This window comes from Pituophis catenifer, unplaced genomic scaffold (genome assembly GCF_029215685.1).
Source record: "Pituophis catenifer annectens isolate HBS135680 unplaced genomic scaffold, rPitCat1.0.hap2 SCAF_12, whole genome shotgun sequence".
In the NCBI taxonomy this organism is placed as follows: domain Eukaryota; kingdom Metazoa; phylum Chordata; class Lepidosauria; order Squamata; family Colubridae; genus Pituophis; species Pituophis catenifer.
The window spans coordinates 25908375-25925226 of NW_027256892.1; the positions used below are offsets into that span (position 1 = coordinate 25908375).

At 46.6% G+C, this 16852-nt stretch overlaps 1 protein-coding gene across 1 annotated transcript; it reads left to right on the forward strand.

Annotated features, from left to right (window-relative positions):
- Window positions 1-3406: 3406 nt before the first annotated feature.
- Window positions 3407-16027, forward strand: LOC139323317 (5-hydroxytryptamine receptor 3A-like). The gene is made up of 9 exons (XM_070952636.1): window positions 3407-3473; window positions 8711-8877; window positions 10366-10410; window positions 10596-10705; window positions 11581-11750; window positions 13075-13235; window positions 13912-14122; window positions 14734-14967; window positions 15738-16027. Exons 1-9 carry the CDS (start codon window positions 3407-3409, stop codon window positions 16025-16027), a joined length of 1455 nt encoding a protein of 484 aa, XP_070808737.1.
- The last annotated feature ends 825 nt before the right edge of the window (window positions 16028-16852 follow it).

Consider the following 16852-nt stretch of genomic DNA (forward strand, 5'->3'; position numbering starts at 1 on the left):
TCTGAAGCAGGATCTGACCAAGGGCTCCTCTCCACCTCCTTTCCTCACTTGGAGGTCAACAAGAGGCATTCAGGGATTTCCAAGCAAGGGTCAAAGGCCACTGACCTGCTCCTCAGCCACAAGACATTGCCTTTTGATGGGCAATAAGCCCCATAAAATCTCCCCACATCCCGTTGCCTTTATGAGTTGGGCCCTCCGCGAATTTTCCCAGGCTCCTTTTCAACTTTAAACTCTTCGATGGGTGGCTCTCACCCTAACCGATGACTCTGGTTGTGCAAAAGCTTCATCATGGCCGGCCAGCTGTGATTCAACTGCCCGCTGCATTTTCTTTTATTTATTATCAACATTCGATAACAGCCCCCCCTCTTTCCCAGCCATTTCCACTTTGCCGGGAGGAGGCTTTCTATCCGCTAACAGAGTCAGGTAATCAAATTAGCACTGCTTTTACACTCACTTTCTCTGCAACGTGACAACTGGCAGTTAAGGGCCAAGTCCATCAGTACCAAGTACTAATTTCTTAACTCCCTTAAGTGACTCTGTGCTGCTCTGGGATGCAGCTGGATCCGGATGGAGATGGATGAGGTGAGGTGAGCACCCTCCTGTGCCCCCTCCCTTCTGGCCTGCTGCTGGAAGATGGGGATTCTCTCCTTCCCTGTACCAACAACACTCCTCCCTCTCTATATATCCCTATTATCTGCCTATGTGTAGGAGCACGGTGGCTCATGAAGTTAGAATGCTGGGCTGATGGTTGGCAGCCTCATGTTGAAGACCTGTTGCTGCTGTGGGATGGGATGAGCTCCTGACAAATGTTCCAGCTCCGAGCAACTCCGTGGTTCAAAAGTGGGTGAACACAAGTACATAAATGGGGACCATTTCACAGGGACATGAAAGGAGGCCCCAACTGGATGGTCTCCCAGGCAATGGTGATGTCACCAGCAAATCCTTTCACCATGGAAGCACTTCAGTGCTTCTGACCCTGAAGTATTAGTATTACCTGTCTATATCTGTCTTTCTCTGTATAGCTCTCTCAGTCAACTATCTATCTATCTATCTATCTATCTATCTATCTATCTATCTATCCATCATCTATCTATCTATCTATCTATCTATCTATCTATCTATCTATCTATCATGTATCTAGCTATCTAGCTATCTAGCTAGCTATCCTTTTCCCTGAAAATGAGACCCAACTGGAAAATAAGTCCCAGCATGATTTTTCAGGATGCTTGTAATATAAGCCCTACCCCCAAAATAAGTCCCAGTTAAGATTGTCAGTCAGATGGGTGCATTTAATACTGTATTTCCCTCAAAATAAGACCTAACCAGAAAATAAGCCCTAATGCGTACCAGAAACATGGTATCTGTCTATCTGTCTGTCTGTCCATCCATCATCTCTCTCTCTCTCTCTCTCTCTCTCTCTCTCTCTCTCTCTCATCTACCTACTTACGTACCTGCCTGTTTATTTATTTATTTATTTATTTATTTATTAGTCCAATTTATATGCTGCCCTTCTCCGTAGACTCAGGGTGGCTTACAATGCATTATAGCAATAGCCTGCATACTTTTTTGTATATACCTGCTTATTAGGGCTTTCGGCCTCCTCCAAGCGGTGTTGTTTTATACAAAGTCAGCTTATTGCCTCCACAGTCCGGGTCCTCGAAAGGATGGAAGGCTGAGTCAACCTTGAGCCTGGTGAGATTCGAACTTGCAGTAATTGCAGGCAGCTGGCAGCTAAGTGCTAGCACTTAACAGCACTTTAGTCCGCTGCACCACTGAGGCTCTATTAGGGATTAACAAGAGGGTAAACCTCACCTTGGGTGCTGGTGCTTCCTTCCCTCCGTCTAATTTCCAAGATTGTCCCACTGAAGCTGGGGATTTCTGCCCAATCCTCATCTCTTACCCAGATTTTCACACTGGAGGCAGAAATTGGCCACTGCAGGGGGCGGTGGACTTGGTGACACAAGGGCAGAGCTTGGGTCCACAGTCTTGGCTTTTTTGACTCCTCCCTGGGGATGCCACTGTGGGCTGCCCTGAAGAGCTAAGACCCGAAGTGGACTGGCCAGTGTGGGGGATGCTGTGAGATCCAGATTCAAGTCTGCGCTCAGTCACAGAAGTTCACTGCTGAATCGGGGTCAACCTCCTCTCTCTGACCCACCTGCCTCTCAGGTCTTTTCTTGGCTGGGTATAATCAGAAGGGACCTTGAGAGAAACTCCCCAGAGCTCTTGTGGGAAGGAGAGAAGAATACAGGTGGATAGAACAGCATTGTTGTTGCTCTCCTCCTCATGCAAAAGATCAAAGGGTCAAGAAGAACTGGTTGAAAGGGTAGCAGATCCCTTCCCTCTAGCCCCGTGATGGCGAATCTATGGTGAATCTATGTCACAGGTAGCACACAGTGCCCTCTCTGTGGGCACACGAGCCGTCACCCCAGTTCAGCTCTGCCATCCATGCGCACATGCCTCCTGCCGGCCAGCTGGTCATCGGGTCTCTGCTGTGCATGTGAGGGGTGCGGGGTGCATGCGGAGGTGCTGCGAGCGTATGCACCGGGGTGTGTGTGGGGTGTGCAGGGATGCCACATGTGCATGCACAGGGGGTGGGGCGCATGCACAGGGCCGTGCACACATTGCATTTTGGGGGTTCATGCCCACGCTTTGGGCACTCGGCCTGGAAAAAGTTAGCCATCACTGCTCTAGCCCCTCTTCATGGCTTCCAGATGACAGACCCATGGAGTGTGAATTAGCCCAGCCAGAGGCCCCAATGCTAGTTGTGGGAGCGGGGGTCTCTTTCAGGCTGACAGCCACTTCCTGCACCCATCATGGGTCCACCAGAGATCTCAACTCTTCCCTCATTAGAATTCTTGAGGTGTGGAGCCAAGGGCAGCCCTGCCAGGGATGGCGCCAATATTATCTGCTCATGATCACCATCCTTGAGAGGTTCAGGAGAGACCCTGGCTGAAACGCCCCCCCACCCCAGCAATTTGTCAAGACAACCTCAAGCAGGATTCGTGCAATGCATCTCCTGTCTCGGCTTGTCACATGGTGTGGATCTGCCCCCGGGGGCCGTCTCCACAAGAGGCAGCAGCCAAGGGGATCCGTCCATGATCAGCTTGCATGACATCAGCCGGGGGAGGGCAGGCAGGGAGTGAGTCTCTTCGAATCTTCTCTGCCTGAAACTTGAGGCAATGGAGAGGGACTGATGGGCGCATCAATTATGCATTTTTAAAAAATCCAACAGATAGGGGAAAACGAGAAAGGAGGAGAGCCGAGCACTCACAGCTTCCTTAATTACATTTAATTTCTCTGCGGAGGCAAAAGGCAGAGGAAGGGGGTGGGAGCGAATTGCAAGCTGCTGTCCACGAGCTGAAGAAGGAAGACGAGTTAAGCTCTTTCCACCCTCTTGGAAGCATCCATGGCTCGTTCTGCCCTGGGAGTCTCCTTGCTCCTGCTTGCCGTGGCTTCCACGGTGCATTGCAAAGGTAAGAAACTCAAGCAAAAGTTAAGTGGGATGGGTTACCTGCCTTGTGCCTTGGGACAAAAGTGTGGAGGGATTTGCAGGAGTGGGGTCCGCGTAGAGAGATGGCCAGTGTCTTCCAACTCGACCACACACCTGTGCTTCGGAAGTTGAGGGATGTTGAAAAGAACGAGGGTGAACAGCCCTTGATGCTGGTGGGAAAATGGATGGGTCGAGGGTTTTGGAGTTTGTGTCAATTATTCTTCGTCATAAAAAAAAAAGTGGCAACGATGAGGAAAATAAGTATAAATCTTTTTATCCAGGATGGGTGTGGAAATGCTCGCTCCCAAATTCAGAGAGGGACTCTGTCTAAAGAATGAAGAAGAAGGGTTAGACATATTAAGGAAGGGTGGACTGGAGCAGAGATTCACCCTGATGTCTCCATGTTCAGAGGTGTTCTACTTCCGAAGAAAAGATGCAGGGGACAAGTGAGGAGATGGGACTTGCTCTCCTGCCCAGGGATAGGGAGCCATTTTTTAGCCAGGCTTGGAAACAAGATGATCTATAGACTTTTCGTTCAAACACGCTTGTAGATTCCTCAGAAGCAAGACTCTTTCACGGAAGCTCTTGGTGGATCTAAAGAACATTCCCAAACATAGTTCTTTAGTGGTTGCAAAAGTTAAGCCTAGATTCCTCGTTGCTGCAAGAGGAACTCACTGGGGGGTCCTTGGTGCTCTCTGTGCTTGGCTGTTTTCTTGCAGATCTTTAATCACCAAACTAAGTAACATCATCAGTGCTTTTTTTCAAGAGGCAAATGGACTTTCTGGTTTTTCTTTGAAGGCATTTCACTTCTCATCCAAGAAGCTTCTTCAGCTCTGACTGGATGGAGGGGAATGGACGGATATATACTCCTTGCAGACAGCTTGGTCATTTGCATTTTTTAAATCCTTCCATTCCCCACCATCCAGTCAGAGCTGAAGAAGCTTCTTGGATGAGAAGCAAAACGTCTTCAAAGAAAAACCAGAAAGTCCAGTTTTGCCTCTTGAAAAAAGCACCTTTGGGACAACTATGACCTGGAGACTGAGAATCTCCACAGACCATCAAAAGAAGCAGAGCGTTATTTGAGTTCGGCCAATTCACATTTCATAAGCTGCAAACTTCCATCTGCATCATCAGTGCTACAGAACTCAAATTTAGCGTCCTGTTAATTGTCTTCTCCGTTGCAAGCAATCTTTTGCACCTTTGGGAAGTTCTACACTGGTTGGAAACCATGCACCAATAAATAATGACACAATTTGTGAAGCTGAAGTCTGAGACTAGTCTGGGACTCAGGAAAACAATCCTAAATTCCTTGTTGCTTGGAATGGTGGAGGCTGAATCACTGGCTGACACCAAGAGCAGAGGGAACAGATGACTGCGTAGCTGTTCAAACTTCCTGTTTCCGTAGGCACCATGCGCTGGTGCTCCTAATGTTAATCTGTTAATTAAGAGCTTTTCATCTTGCTAAGCCACAAGAATCGTGAGGAGCTGGAAAATACTAACAATTAGTGGGCCATTGGGCTTACTTGGTTGCCATCCTAAGACACATTTTGAGGCACACAAATACATCCCGTATGTTTTTCTTTCTTTTGTGCAGAATAATCTTCCAGACTGGCAACAGCTTTCTATTGTTTCCCCGAAAATAAGACCTCCCGTGATAATAAACCCAATCGGACTTTTGAGCGTATGCACTAAAATAAGCTTCCCCCAAAAAATAAGCCCTCCCCGAAAATATTTAAATGCACTGCTGGAAATCAGGTAAGACGGCATGAGGAGTCCCATCTTGCTCCATGCACCCCAAAATAATAAGACTTCCCTGAAAATAAGGCCAAGTGCTTATTTTGGGGTTCAAAAAAATATAAGACAGGGTCTTATTTTTGGGAAAACACAGGTATGTTCTCAGGGATCCAGGCATTATTCACACATGTCACCTGTAAATCTTTTACCATTGTGTTTAGGACTTCCTAAATCTCCCCATCACCAAGTGTCAAGAGTCAACTCTAAAGGCGAGAGATGTTTGAGGGCACACCAAACATTGATTTGATGGCACACCAAACATTCTGGAATCAGGACTGCTCCGTTCTACCCATGAAGCCATGTTTCTTGGGAACGGAGTGAAATGGAAAACCGTGTCTTCCCATTTGTCCCATTCCTCACAATGTGATCTCATCCTGTTGCATATGAAAACAATGGCAGTCCGGAGGGAGGAGTCAAGATGGCGACACACAAGCAGCTTCAGAGACAAGCTCCCGGATTGCAACAGATCTTGCCAATTCTTGGCTTAACCCAATGTCCCCCGAATGCCACCCAAGGGCAAGAAAAGAAACCGGGCCAGCCCCAGAACCCATACATCTAATCATGGGGTCCAGCTGCTGCCATACAACCTGCCTCTTTGCCTTTTCCAGGGGGCAAGGGACTTGGTTTCCCAGGCATTATAAAGATCTAGCCAAGGTTGGGGGTCAGTGGTGGGATTCAAGTAATTTAACAACTGGTTCTCTGCCCTAATGATTTCTTCCAACAACCAGTTTGCCAAACTGCTCAGAAAGTTAACAACCGGTTCTCCCGAAGTGGTGCGAACTGGCTGAATTCCACCACTGCTGGGGGTTCTTTATGGATCCCTCTTCAGCAAAAATATGGGGGCAGAAGAGATGGTAACTGTCCTCTTCAAAAGGAGCTAAGCAATGGAGGCAGAGACACTCCCCCCCACACACACACACACCTCAATCCTTCCAAAGATCAAAGTCTTCTTCCTGAGAAGGGGATCTTTGGCACTCTACCTGTAGACTCCAAGACAAGGTCACACGGGTTGACTCAAGATCTTCCTGAATTGATGAAACATATTTATTTGAGACGTCTACCTGGACTGTAGCCCATAAAGCTATCCCTTTTCCTTTATAATAATGGGGGTGGGATGGGGTTAGGTGAGGGGGTTGAAGGCATCCAAGAGCTGATCTTGGAGCCCGAATTGGCCACCTGTCATTTGTGTTTTCAAGAGTCACCGAGACAATAACAAAGGCAGATCCTGCTGCACAGATAGGGAGGGTGTCTGCTTGCTGCCGAATCCCCCCTAATTTGTTTTCCTGCTTCTCTTCTGCCCTCTCTGTTGTCTCGCCATCCAGCTGGCCAGATGTGCTCGTGCACAAAACGAACTCGGAGGCATTAGGGATTGTGTGAAAAGGCAGAGGGGCCTGCTTGAAAAGCCGCCTCCGAGCCTGCTTCCCCCAAGCCCTGGCAAATCTATTCCAATTAGGAGCTGCTTGGAAGGTGCGAATTGTGCCCAAGTGGTAGAAAGTCATGTACGAGAAGAGGCTTTGCAGAGAGCAGCTTCAGTGTTTGTCTCGCTTTTTCTCATCACGAGTTGCCTTGCAGGAGGAGGTTTGTCTCCGAAGCCACTGTTTTGCTGCTAGAGCCAGAAAAAAAAATGTTTTTGGAAACTTGGAAGGCATCTCAAGATTAGCCAAATATGGCATTTCAACAGGTTGCCCCATCAGCTGGCCGCCTAATCGAATCCTTCTGGGTCGAAAACATTATCTCGAGATAAATTGCGCAGAGTTCGTGGTTCTTTATGATTGTTTACCCCCATCTTCATCAAAGCATGTATAAGAAAGTCTGCAGAAATTTATTTATTTATTTATTTATTTATTTATTTATTTATTTATTTATTTATTTATTTATTTATTGGTTCGATTGATATGCTGCCCTTCTCCGGAGACTCAGGGTGGTTTACAATGCATTAAGCAATAGCCTTCATACTTTTGTATGTACCTGCTTAGTAGGGCTTTTGCCCCCCTCACCAAAGCGGTGTTCTTTTTTTATACAAAGTCAGTTTATTGCCCCCACAAACTGGGTCCTCATTTTACCTACCTCGAAAGGATGGAAGGCTGAGTGAACCTTGAGCCTGGTGAGGTTTGAACTCGCAGTAATTGCAGGCAGCTGGCAGCTAAGTGCTACTTAACAGCACTTTAGTCTGTTGCACCACCAAGGCTCCTTAGTGGTGCAGAAATGCCCTGGACTTTGGCAGAAGACGTTCAGACTAAATGCCAATAAATGAGCAAATTGGCTCCTGGTAGCTTTGGTGAAAGGATATTGTTAGTGTCATAGCTTGAGTTATACTGTAGCATGGATGGAAAGCAGAGCAGGCTGGACTGAGAATGGGTGGGGTGGGGAATATGGGACCTGGTCTTGAGAAAGGGAAAGGCATGAGTCAGCCATGATGGGGGTACTTGCAGAAAAGATTATTTGTCCCTGAGAAAGAAGAAAAGGGGTATGAGTCAGAAAGAAACTCAAAATAACCCCACCCAATTTTTGGGGTGTGAGATGGGACAGAGACGGGGTGAAATCCAGCAGGTTCTGACAGGTTCTGGAGAACCAGTAGTGGAAATTTTGAGTAGTTCAGAGAACCGGCAAATGCCACCTCTGGCTGGTCCCAGAGTGGGGGTGGGAATGGGGAGATTTTGCTATATCCTTCCCCCAGGAGTGGGGAGGAAATGGGGATTTTGCAGTATCCTTCCCCTGCCACGCCCACCAAGCCACACCATGCCCATCAAGCCATGCCCACAGAACTGGTAGTAAAAAAATTTGGATTTCACCACTGGACAGAGAGGAAGCTTTCAAGATTTCTGGAAGATCAACCATTTCTGATTATCGATGTGGCCTACCCAGTGGTGAAATCCAATTTTTTTTTACTCCCGGTTCTGTGGGCGTGGCTTGGTGGGCGTGGCAGGGGAAGGATATTGCAAAATCCCCATTCCCACCCCACTCTGGGGCCAGCCAGAAGTGGTATTTGCCTGTTCTCTGAACTACTCAAAATTTCTGCTACCGGTTCTCCAGAACCTGTCAGAACCTGCTGGATTTCACCCCTGGGCCTACCTTGTTGGAAACCAGCAAAAGGCTCCCTGTTCAGGTAGCAGCCAAACAGGAACTGAGACAATGAAGAAGGACCTGCAAAATACACCTAGGACGGTTGTGGTGCTGCACAGCAGTGCATAATCTTAACAGAAAAGAAACGTTTAAGAAAAGATCCAGAATTAAATGCTGGAGGTGGAGGAGAGAAGGAGACCAAGAGCGCAGAAGGTTTTCAAGGATGGAAGAAAGCTCCTGTCATGCTATGAATAAGAACTAGGAGGCCCAGAGGGAAGGCTAGGTGGGAAAGTTGGAAAAATAACTCTGAATAAAAAATAAATCAGCAGCACCTACAATGGCATGCTTTGGTTTGGTTTACAGTTTCCCAGAAAATACCCAACAAAGCATCCAGCTCAAGCAAGGCTGCCCTGCGCCAGCTCTCCGATTATTTATTTGCCAATTACAAGAAGGATGTCAGGCCGGTCTGGAACTGGAGGAAGACAACCAACGTGGCCATCGATGTCATGATTTATGCTATTCTGAGCGTGGTAGGACCCCTCTCCTTCCTCAGGAAACCCCCCCCCCTTTTTTTTGCTTCCTTGGATACATGGGTGGGGAGCAGGTCATACCCCCCCCAATCAGAGTTTACTTCTAAAGGGCCCCTCCGAAAACTTCTGCACTTTGTCTTTATTATAATGCACCGAAACTTTTTTAAAAAATGGACAATACAAATGTTTGGAATTGTAGGCATTTAAAGACCGAAAGCATCTAAAGATGTTGCCTCTGGTTCGTGTACATCCTCGGCTGCTGTGAAGCTGAAATTCAGAAACTGGCCTCATAAACGGAATCATTCTTTAGACTCAGGGCTGCTTCCTCTAACTGACAGCTGCTCAGAAAGCTCTCCGGTTGAGGTTTTCCTTCTTCCAAAGAACCTGCTAGTTAGCAGTGCCAAGGACATGCTTTAAGATGGCCTTCTAGATACTTCTGCTTTTCCCAATTTGGCTAATCTGGTTATATGGCAGCTAAAGTGCTCCTGATGTTGGGCAATAAAACTGCACAATCATGATTAGTAGAGAGGTGGCAGATAGACAGATAGATAGATAGATAGATAGATAGATAGATAGATAGATAGATAGATAGATAGATAGATAGATACCATAGATAGATAGATGATAGATCGATAGATCGATAGATAGATAAATAGATAGATGATAGATAGATAGATAGAAAGATAGATAGATAGATAGATAGATAGATAGATAGATAGATAGATACCATAGATAGATGAGAGAGAGAGAGAGAGAGAGAGAGAGAGAGAGAGAGATACCATAGATAGATGACAGATAGATAGATAGATAGATAGATAGATAGATAGATAGATAGATAGATAGATACCATAGATAGATAGATGATAGATCGATAGATAGATAGATAGATAAATAGATAGATGATAGATAGATAGATAGAAAGATAGATAGATAGATAGATAGATAGATAGATAGATACCATAGATAGATGAGAGAGAGAGAGAGAGAGAGAGAGAGAGAGAGATACCATAGATAGATGACAGATAGATAGATAGATAGATAGATAGATAGATAGATAGATAGATAGATACCATAGATAGATAGATGATAGATTGATAGATAGATAAATAGATAGATGATAGATAGATAGATAGATAGATAGAAAGATAGATAGATAGATAGATAGATAGATAGATAGATAGCATAGATAGATGAGAGAGAGAGAGAGAGAGAGAGAGAGAGAGAGAGAGATACCATAGATAGATGACAGATAGATAGATAGATAGATAGATAGATAGATAGATAGATAGATAGATAGGATAGATGGAGGGATGGATAGGCAGACAAACCTTTAGATAAAGCCAACTCTCCAGGCTTGAATCATGGGGAAAGTGGCAAAACCTGTCTCCCTCCCTCCTTCCGAATCTTGGCTTGTTTTACAACCAGATCTAGGGCTGAGCCATCCTCTCCAGTCCTTCAGCCTCAGCTTTGCTTTTCTGCTTTCCGCAGGATGAAAAAAACCAAGTTCTGACCACCTATATTTGGTACAGGCAGGTAAGGATGCCGACTTCTCTCTGGACATTTAACTTTATCTCCTTCCTTGTTGGTTCTCCTTCCCTCCTCGTACTGAGCGTGGTTGGTTTAATCGTGGATTGTTAACCTAACATTGTTCGAATGGGTCAGCATCTACTTGTGGGGGTAAACACGGTATCTGCCACCATTTCTCATCCAACGTGCAGCACTGGATCGATGAATTCCTGAAATGGAATCCGCAGGACTTCGACAACATCACCCAGATGTCTGTCCCCACCGAAGCCATCTGGATCCCAGATATCCTGATCAACGAATTGTAAGTCTGCAAAAACCTTCTTGGGCTCCCCTCCCCTGCCAAAGGTGTGGGTCAGGACAGGTTAGGGGGTTTGGCTGGCCCCCCCCTTTCCCCTCCCTGGCGTTGCGCTGCGCTTAGTATTCCCATCCATGTTTTTACTTGGCTCGTAACCGGCTCCATCTTCTGTGTACTGTACATTGCAGATGGAGAGAAGGCTGTGGAATTGGGATGGCTCCAGAAATGGAAAACTATAAACAGCCATAATTACCCTTCTCGGGCTGGGCGTTCCGAGGAAGTCTTTGTGGAGACAATGGAGGGGCAGCTGCGGAGCTGCCAAACTCCTCTGGAAAGAGTCCGAGAAGGCATCTCTGGTGCCAACGGGCATTCTATTCCTGCTATTGCCAGACCTTTGCAAGGAGGGCTAGATGGGTCCTTTGGGGAGGAGAGCTCCTTCTCCCTCCCCCCAACTTCCCAGAGCAATTTATTAATGTCAAACGACTTCACCGGCCAACCCCCGTTTTCTTAGAGCAACACGGTGTACAGAAGCCACCAAATGTTCCTTGTTTGTTCTCGTTTCCTCTTCCTCCCGATCTGATTTTTTTTTTAGCAGACTCTTTTGCACGAGTTAATTAATGGGAAGCAGGCAGGTTGCAAAACAGAGTTGTTTTCCTTTGAGGTCCCGTTGCTCGAGAGAATCCATTCTCCACCTTGGAAAACCTGGTCTGGAGATGTTCCAGGGTCGATCGGCATTTAGAAATTTGCCTAAAAGTTAGTTAGACCAGGGCTCTCCAACCTTGGCAACTTGAAGACTTGTGGACTTCAACTCCCAGAGCTCCTCAGCCAACGGGGTAGCTTTTTTCTTGAGTTTCCCGTTTCCCCTCTTCCGTTTTCCGCAGTGTGGATGTGGGCAAATCCCCAGAAATCCCCTACGTCTACATCCTCTATAATGGGGAGGTGAGGAATCTCAAGCCTGTTCAAGTAGTGACCGCCTGCAGCCTGGACATCTACAACTTCCCCTTCGATGTACAGAACTGTTCTCTGACGTTCACCAGTTGGCTGCATAACAGTAGGTCACAAGCTGTATTGATGAATTCTTGGGGGCCTCCTGTATGCCGCGGGGGGGACGGGGACGACAAACCATCTCTACAGTCCAACTAGAGAGGTCAAACTGGTGTCTACCACCTCTGGTAGTTGCCAATATCCACTTTCCAACCTAAGCAATCATCTAGCGATGGCTGTTCTCCATCGTAGCTTGATGGGATTCCACAATGAGAAGCCATGATCTGCCCTTTTGCTCTGGGAGAAAATCCCTGGAGAATTTGTTTGTTGTTGTTGAGGGCAGTTTCCTGCATGTTGGCCTTCCTTTGGGAGGATCCAATGCAGAAAAGATTCTAGTTTCAAGACTCAAATTGTCACCATAGAACCAGTGGTGAAATTCAAAAATTTTCCCTACTAGTTCTGTGGGTGTGGCTTGGTGGGTGTGGCTTGGTGGTCATGTGACTGGTGGGCGTGGCTTGGGGGGTTCATGTGACCGGGAAAACCAACTATCACACTTTACACAAAAATAACACAAAAGCTACACAACTGACTCACACACAATTCAAAAGCAGCTGTGGACTTCACACAAAATGGCCCCTGCAACAAGCAGGAACCTCACAGAGTCACAGAGAGCTCAAAAACAAACTATCACACTTTACACAAAAATACTGGTTCGGGCAATAGGTAGTAAAAAAATGCTTTAAAAAGTAAAAAAAAAAAAGTTCCCACGATGGTGCAGCACAGCTGATTATAACAGCTGATAGTTGGAATCTCTTTTTTTTTTTTAACTTTTTTAAAGCATTTTTTTACTACCTATTCACCGGAACAGGTCGTAAAAAAATGCTAAAGAAAAAGTAAAAAAAAAAGTTGCGATCGTCGGAACTTTTTTTTTTTACTTTTTAAAGCATTTTTTTACTACCGGTTCGGGGCGAACTGGCCTGAACCGGTAGCATTTCTGCGTAGAACCATTAGAAAAAGAATCATGCATGATCACAGACTGAATTGACTTAAAAATGGGTTGGCTACAGCCCGTTTGTCTTTTTTGTTTTTTAGGATTTTCATGACTGTTGTAACAAAACTTTGCTATGTTGCCAGGGAACTAAGGTGACGGGAGTAAGGAGTCCAAACAGGCTCTCTGTGACAGTTTTCCATAACACGGCACCTGGATTCACACAACATGCTAAAGCCTAAATCTGGGTTACATGATGGCTACCTTCTCGTAACTTGCTATGAGACTGTGGTTCACACCCTATTTAAGTCAACCGTTGGTTTTTCACCAATCCACCAGTCTGGTGCTCGGGGCGCAAAAAACCACTCTTCTTTGGCATCCTTTTCCATTTCTTTATCCTCAGTACGAGACATCAACCTCTCCTTGTGGAGGACCCCGGAGGAGGTGAAAAATGACCGGAGCGTCTTCATGAACCAGGGCGAGTGGGAACTTCTTCACGTGCTCAGCCAGTTTCGAGAGTTCAGCGTTGGGGACAATGATTACTACGCAGAGATGAAGTTCTTTGTAAGTGGCTGGGGTGGGCATTGGAAGGGAACCCGAACTGGGTGTGCCAGGCACAGCACTGGCACAGCAACTGCCCAAAAGACTAGAGGCGGAGGATAAGATGGGACCCCAAAAAGAACTCATAACCACCTGATCAGATACAGTAATTATAGCACAGTTTATGGGCAGCCATCCTTCTCATGGTCTAGAACCATGATGGCGGACACACATGCCAGAGGTGGCACACAGAGCCCTCTCTGTGGGTACCCATGCCATTGCCAGCTGTTCTTCTGGGTTCCATTGTGTGCATGCATGCATGCTGGCCAGCTGGTCCAGGGTGTATGTGCACTGGCCAGCTGCTCTGTTCTAGGTTCCGGTGTGCGCCTGGGCGACGGCCAACTGGTCTTCAGCACACATGTGCGCTCTGGAACCCAGGACAGAGCAGCTGGCCAGTGCACATGCACACTGGACCAGCTGCTCCCTTCCGGGTTCCGGTGCTTTGGCATGCACGCACGCTCCAGTTTCGTCACTCGGTGCCAAAAAGGTTAGCCGTCACTGGCCTAGAAGCTGCAGCTGGAGTGGTGTATGAATAAAATAGCTGTTGATCTTTGCTGAGCCAGTCTGAAAGTTTTGCTTTGGGCCTTCCCATCTCTGGAGAACATCCAAAGCTTCCAGATCTCCCTTTCTGTCCTAACAGGTGGTCATCCGGAGGCGGCCCCTTTTCTATGCTGTCAGCCTACTGCTCCCCAGCATTTTTCTCATGGTCATGGATATTGTGGGCTTCTACCTGCCCCCTGATAGTGGGGAAAGAGTCTCTTTCAAGATCACCCTGCTTCTTGGCTACTCGGTTTTCCTAATCATTGTGTCGGACACGCTGCCTGCAACTGCAATCGGGACCCCCCTTATAGGTATGAGAGTAATAGCAACAGCAATGGCACGTAGACTTACATAACTGCCCCGTACTGCTTTACAGCATTCTCTGGGTGGTTTATAAAGTCAGCGTATGGCCCCCCAACAATTTAGATCCTCATCTTACCAACCTCAGAAGGATGGAAGGCTGAGTCAACCTTGAGTCCCAACAGAATTGAACTCCAGATGGTAGACAGGAGTTGGCCTGCAATCCTGCATCCTAACCACTGTGCCACCAGAGTTCCTAATACCTTTATGGTCTTTGCTGGGATATGATAACTTAGTGGGAACACTCAGTCAGGTTGAGGAAAAGAAGAAGCCCTTCTGAGATCTGCAGTGGTCAGATGCCAATCCAAGAGGACCACCCAACTGGCTTGTGGACAATGTCCTCTGATTTGCTTTGGTGCTGGGAAAGATAGCTAAGATCAGGAGAATTCACACGTAATGCATATCTGGGACTCAACATGGTGCCTAAGTTGAAATCTAAAGTCAACTGAGGAGAAGGCTGGAATAGATGAGGATGAGGAGCAACTAGGATCCTTGATATGAGCAGCGGAGAACTTTGAGGTAGAAATGAGGGTTTGCTGAAGCCTCTGCTCTGCCCCTGCAGGTATCTATTTTGTGGTCTGCATGGCCTTGTTGGTGATCAGCTTGACAGAGACCATCCTCATTGTACGCCTGGTGCACAAGCAGGACCTTCAGCCCCATGTTCCTGACTGGGTGAAGCGCTGGGTTCTAGAACGGGCCACCATCCTGCTCTGCATCCAAGACAGGAAAGCGTTCCACCCCGTCTGCACTCAAAGTTCAAACATCTCCAGGAACATGGAGAATAACGACAGCACAGGTGAGGAGTCCCCAATCACGGCCTGATCATTCAGCCCCCTGCGATGGGAGTCAGATTGCGTTAAGCCACCATTGGTCAAAAACACCACAACTGGATGGGTTTACACAAGGTTCGGTTTTGTGTACGGTGTAAACCTAGCTACAGGTAGTCCTCGACTTACAACAGTTCATATAGTGACCGAAGATACAATGGCACTGGAAAAAGTGATTTATGACCGTTGCAGCATCCCCATGGTTACGTGATTTACAATTGGGATGCTTGACAATTGATTCACATTTATGACCGCTGCAGTGTCCCTGGGCCATGTGATCCCCTTTTGAAGCTTTCTGATATGCAAAAGTCAACGGGGAAACCAAATTCACTTAACAACCCTGTTACTAATTTAAGAACCGCAGTGATTCACTTAGCAAATGGAGCAAAACTCACTTAACAAATTTCTCACTTAGCAACATAAATTTTGGGCTCAGTTGTGGTCATAAGTTGGGGACTCCCTGTATATTGGGTTGAATACTTCTCTTTGGCAGAGAGAGATTTTACTTTATGAGCCTTGAAGGTTCGTGATGGGCTAAGCCAGTGTTTCTCAACCTTGGAAGCTTGAAGATGGGTGGATTCTGGGAGTTGAAGTCCACCCATCTTCAAGCTACCAAGGTTGAGAAACACTGGGTTAAGCAAAGTGCTGAGCCTCCTTTTCAGCATGCAGGGAGGGTCCCAAACGCATCCTCTGGGTCCAATTCAGCCTTATCCATTTCCGTCTCCATCTCTTCCTCCAGCCAAGCTGAACCACTACAGCTGTGATGCCCCACGGGACTACGAAGGCAGAACGGGTGATGCAACAGCCCCACTGCAGGGCCAGAGCTCAGAGTTGGTGGCACACATCCTGCATGAGATCGCAGCCATCCGCCAGTTCCTGGAGAAGCGAGATGAATTCCGGGATATCGCTTGCGAGTGGCTGCAGGTGGGCTACGTTTTGGATGTCCTCCTCTTCCGTGCTTACTTGGTGGCGGTGCTGGCCTACAGCATAACCCTTGGCACGCTGTGGTCTATCTGGCAGTATGCCTGAGGCACCAGCCTTACCAGGGAAGGGCTCGGCAGACCACGCGCCACTGATTCCCAATTTAGGAATGAATATTGGTTCAACTTTCAGGTTCCCCATAAAGTCCCAAACCACAATCTCTCTTGCTGATGGGAGAGTACCAGTTATTGTCAACCTCTTTATCCCATGTTTTCACGTTTCGGGGTATATTATTTTAGTTAGGTTCTTCTAAGGACTTGATGTCCCTTGCATCTCCTTGTCTTTATCTGCGTAATCTCTTTAAGAAGGGAAATTTTGGTCCCTGGGAACTCTTTCTTTTTCAGGGAATTTCAATCCCCAAGATGGCTAATAGAAAGTTTAACTGTGTTTTGAAGTCGTGTTCAGCAGCATTTATATTCTGTGTGGCTATTTGCACTAATATTGTCAATTGGCCTGTCTGTAAAATGGGCAGCTGCTTTTCTTGCCGTGTTCCTATCTGTTCTACAATAAACAGAATTAAACTGAACACATCCGAGAACTGTGGACCTGATTGCTCAGCTTATAAACGAAGAATCCGAGAAGGCTTCTCTGTTGAGTATCTAGCCGAGGTAAATTGTTGCAGCTGTTCTTAAAAGGGAGCATTGATTTGAGTGGAAATAAAATGCTTATTTAAATGGCTAATTTAAAGAATTACCGTCAGACTTATAAACCAACCAGAGTCACTTGGTTGAGATGGGCATCTACAGAAATTGCATAAATAAATAAGTAAACAAACAAATAAATAGTCTTGGACAAGGCTGGATATTTTGAAAGCAAGAATGATATTACATCATAAGGGAAAGAGAGGGAAGATATTTCAAAAAGGAAGAAGGC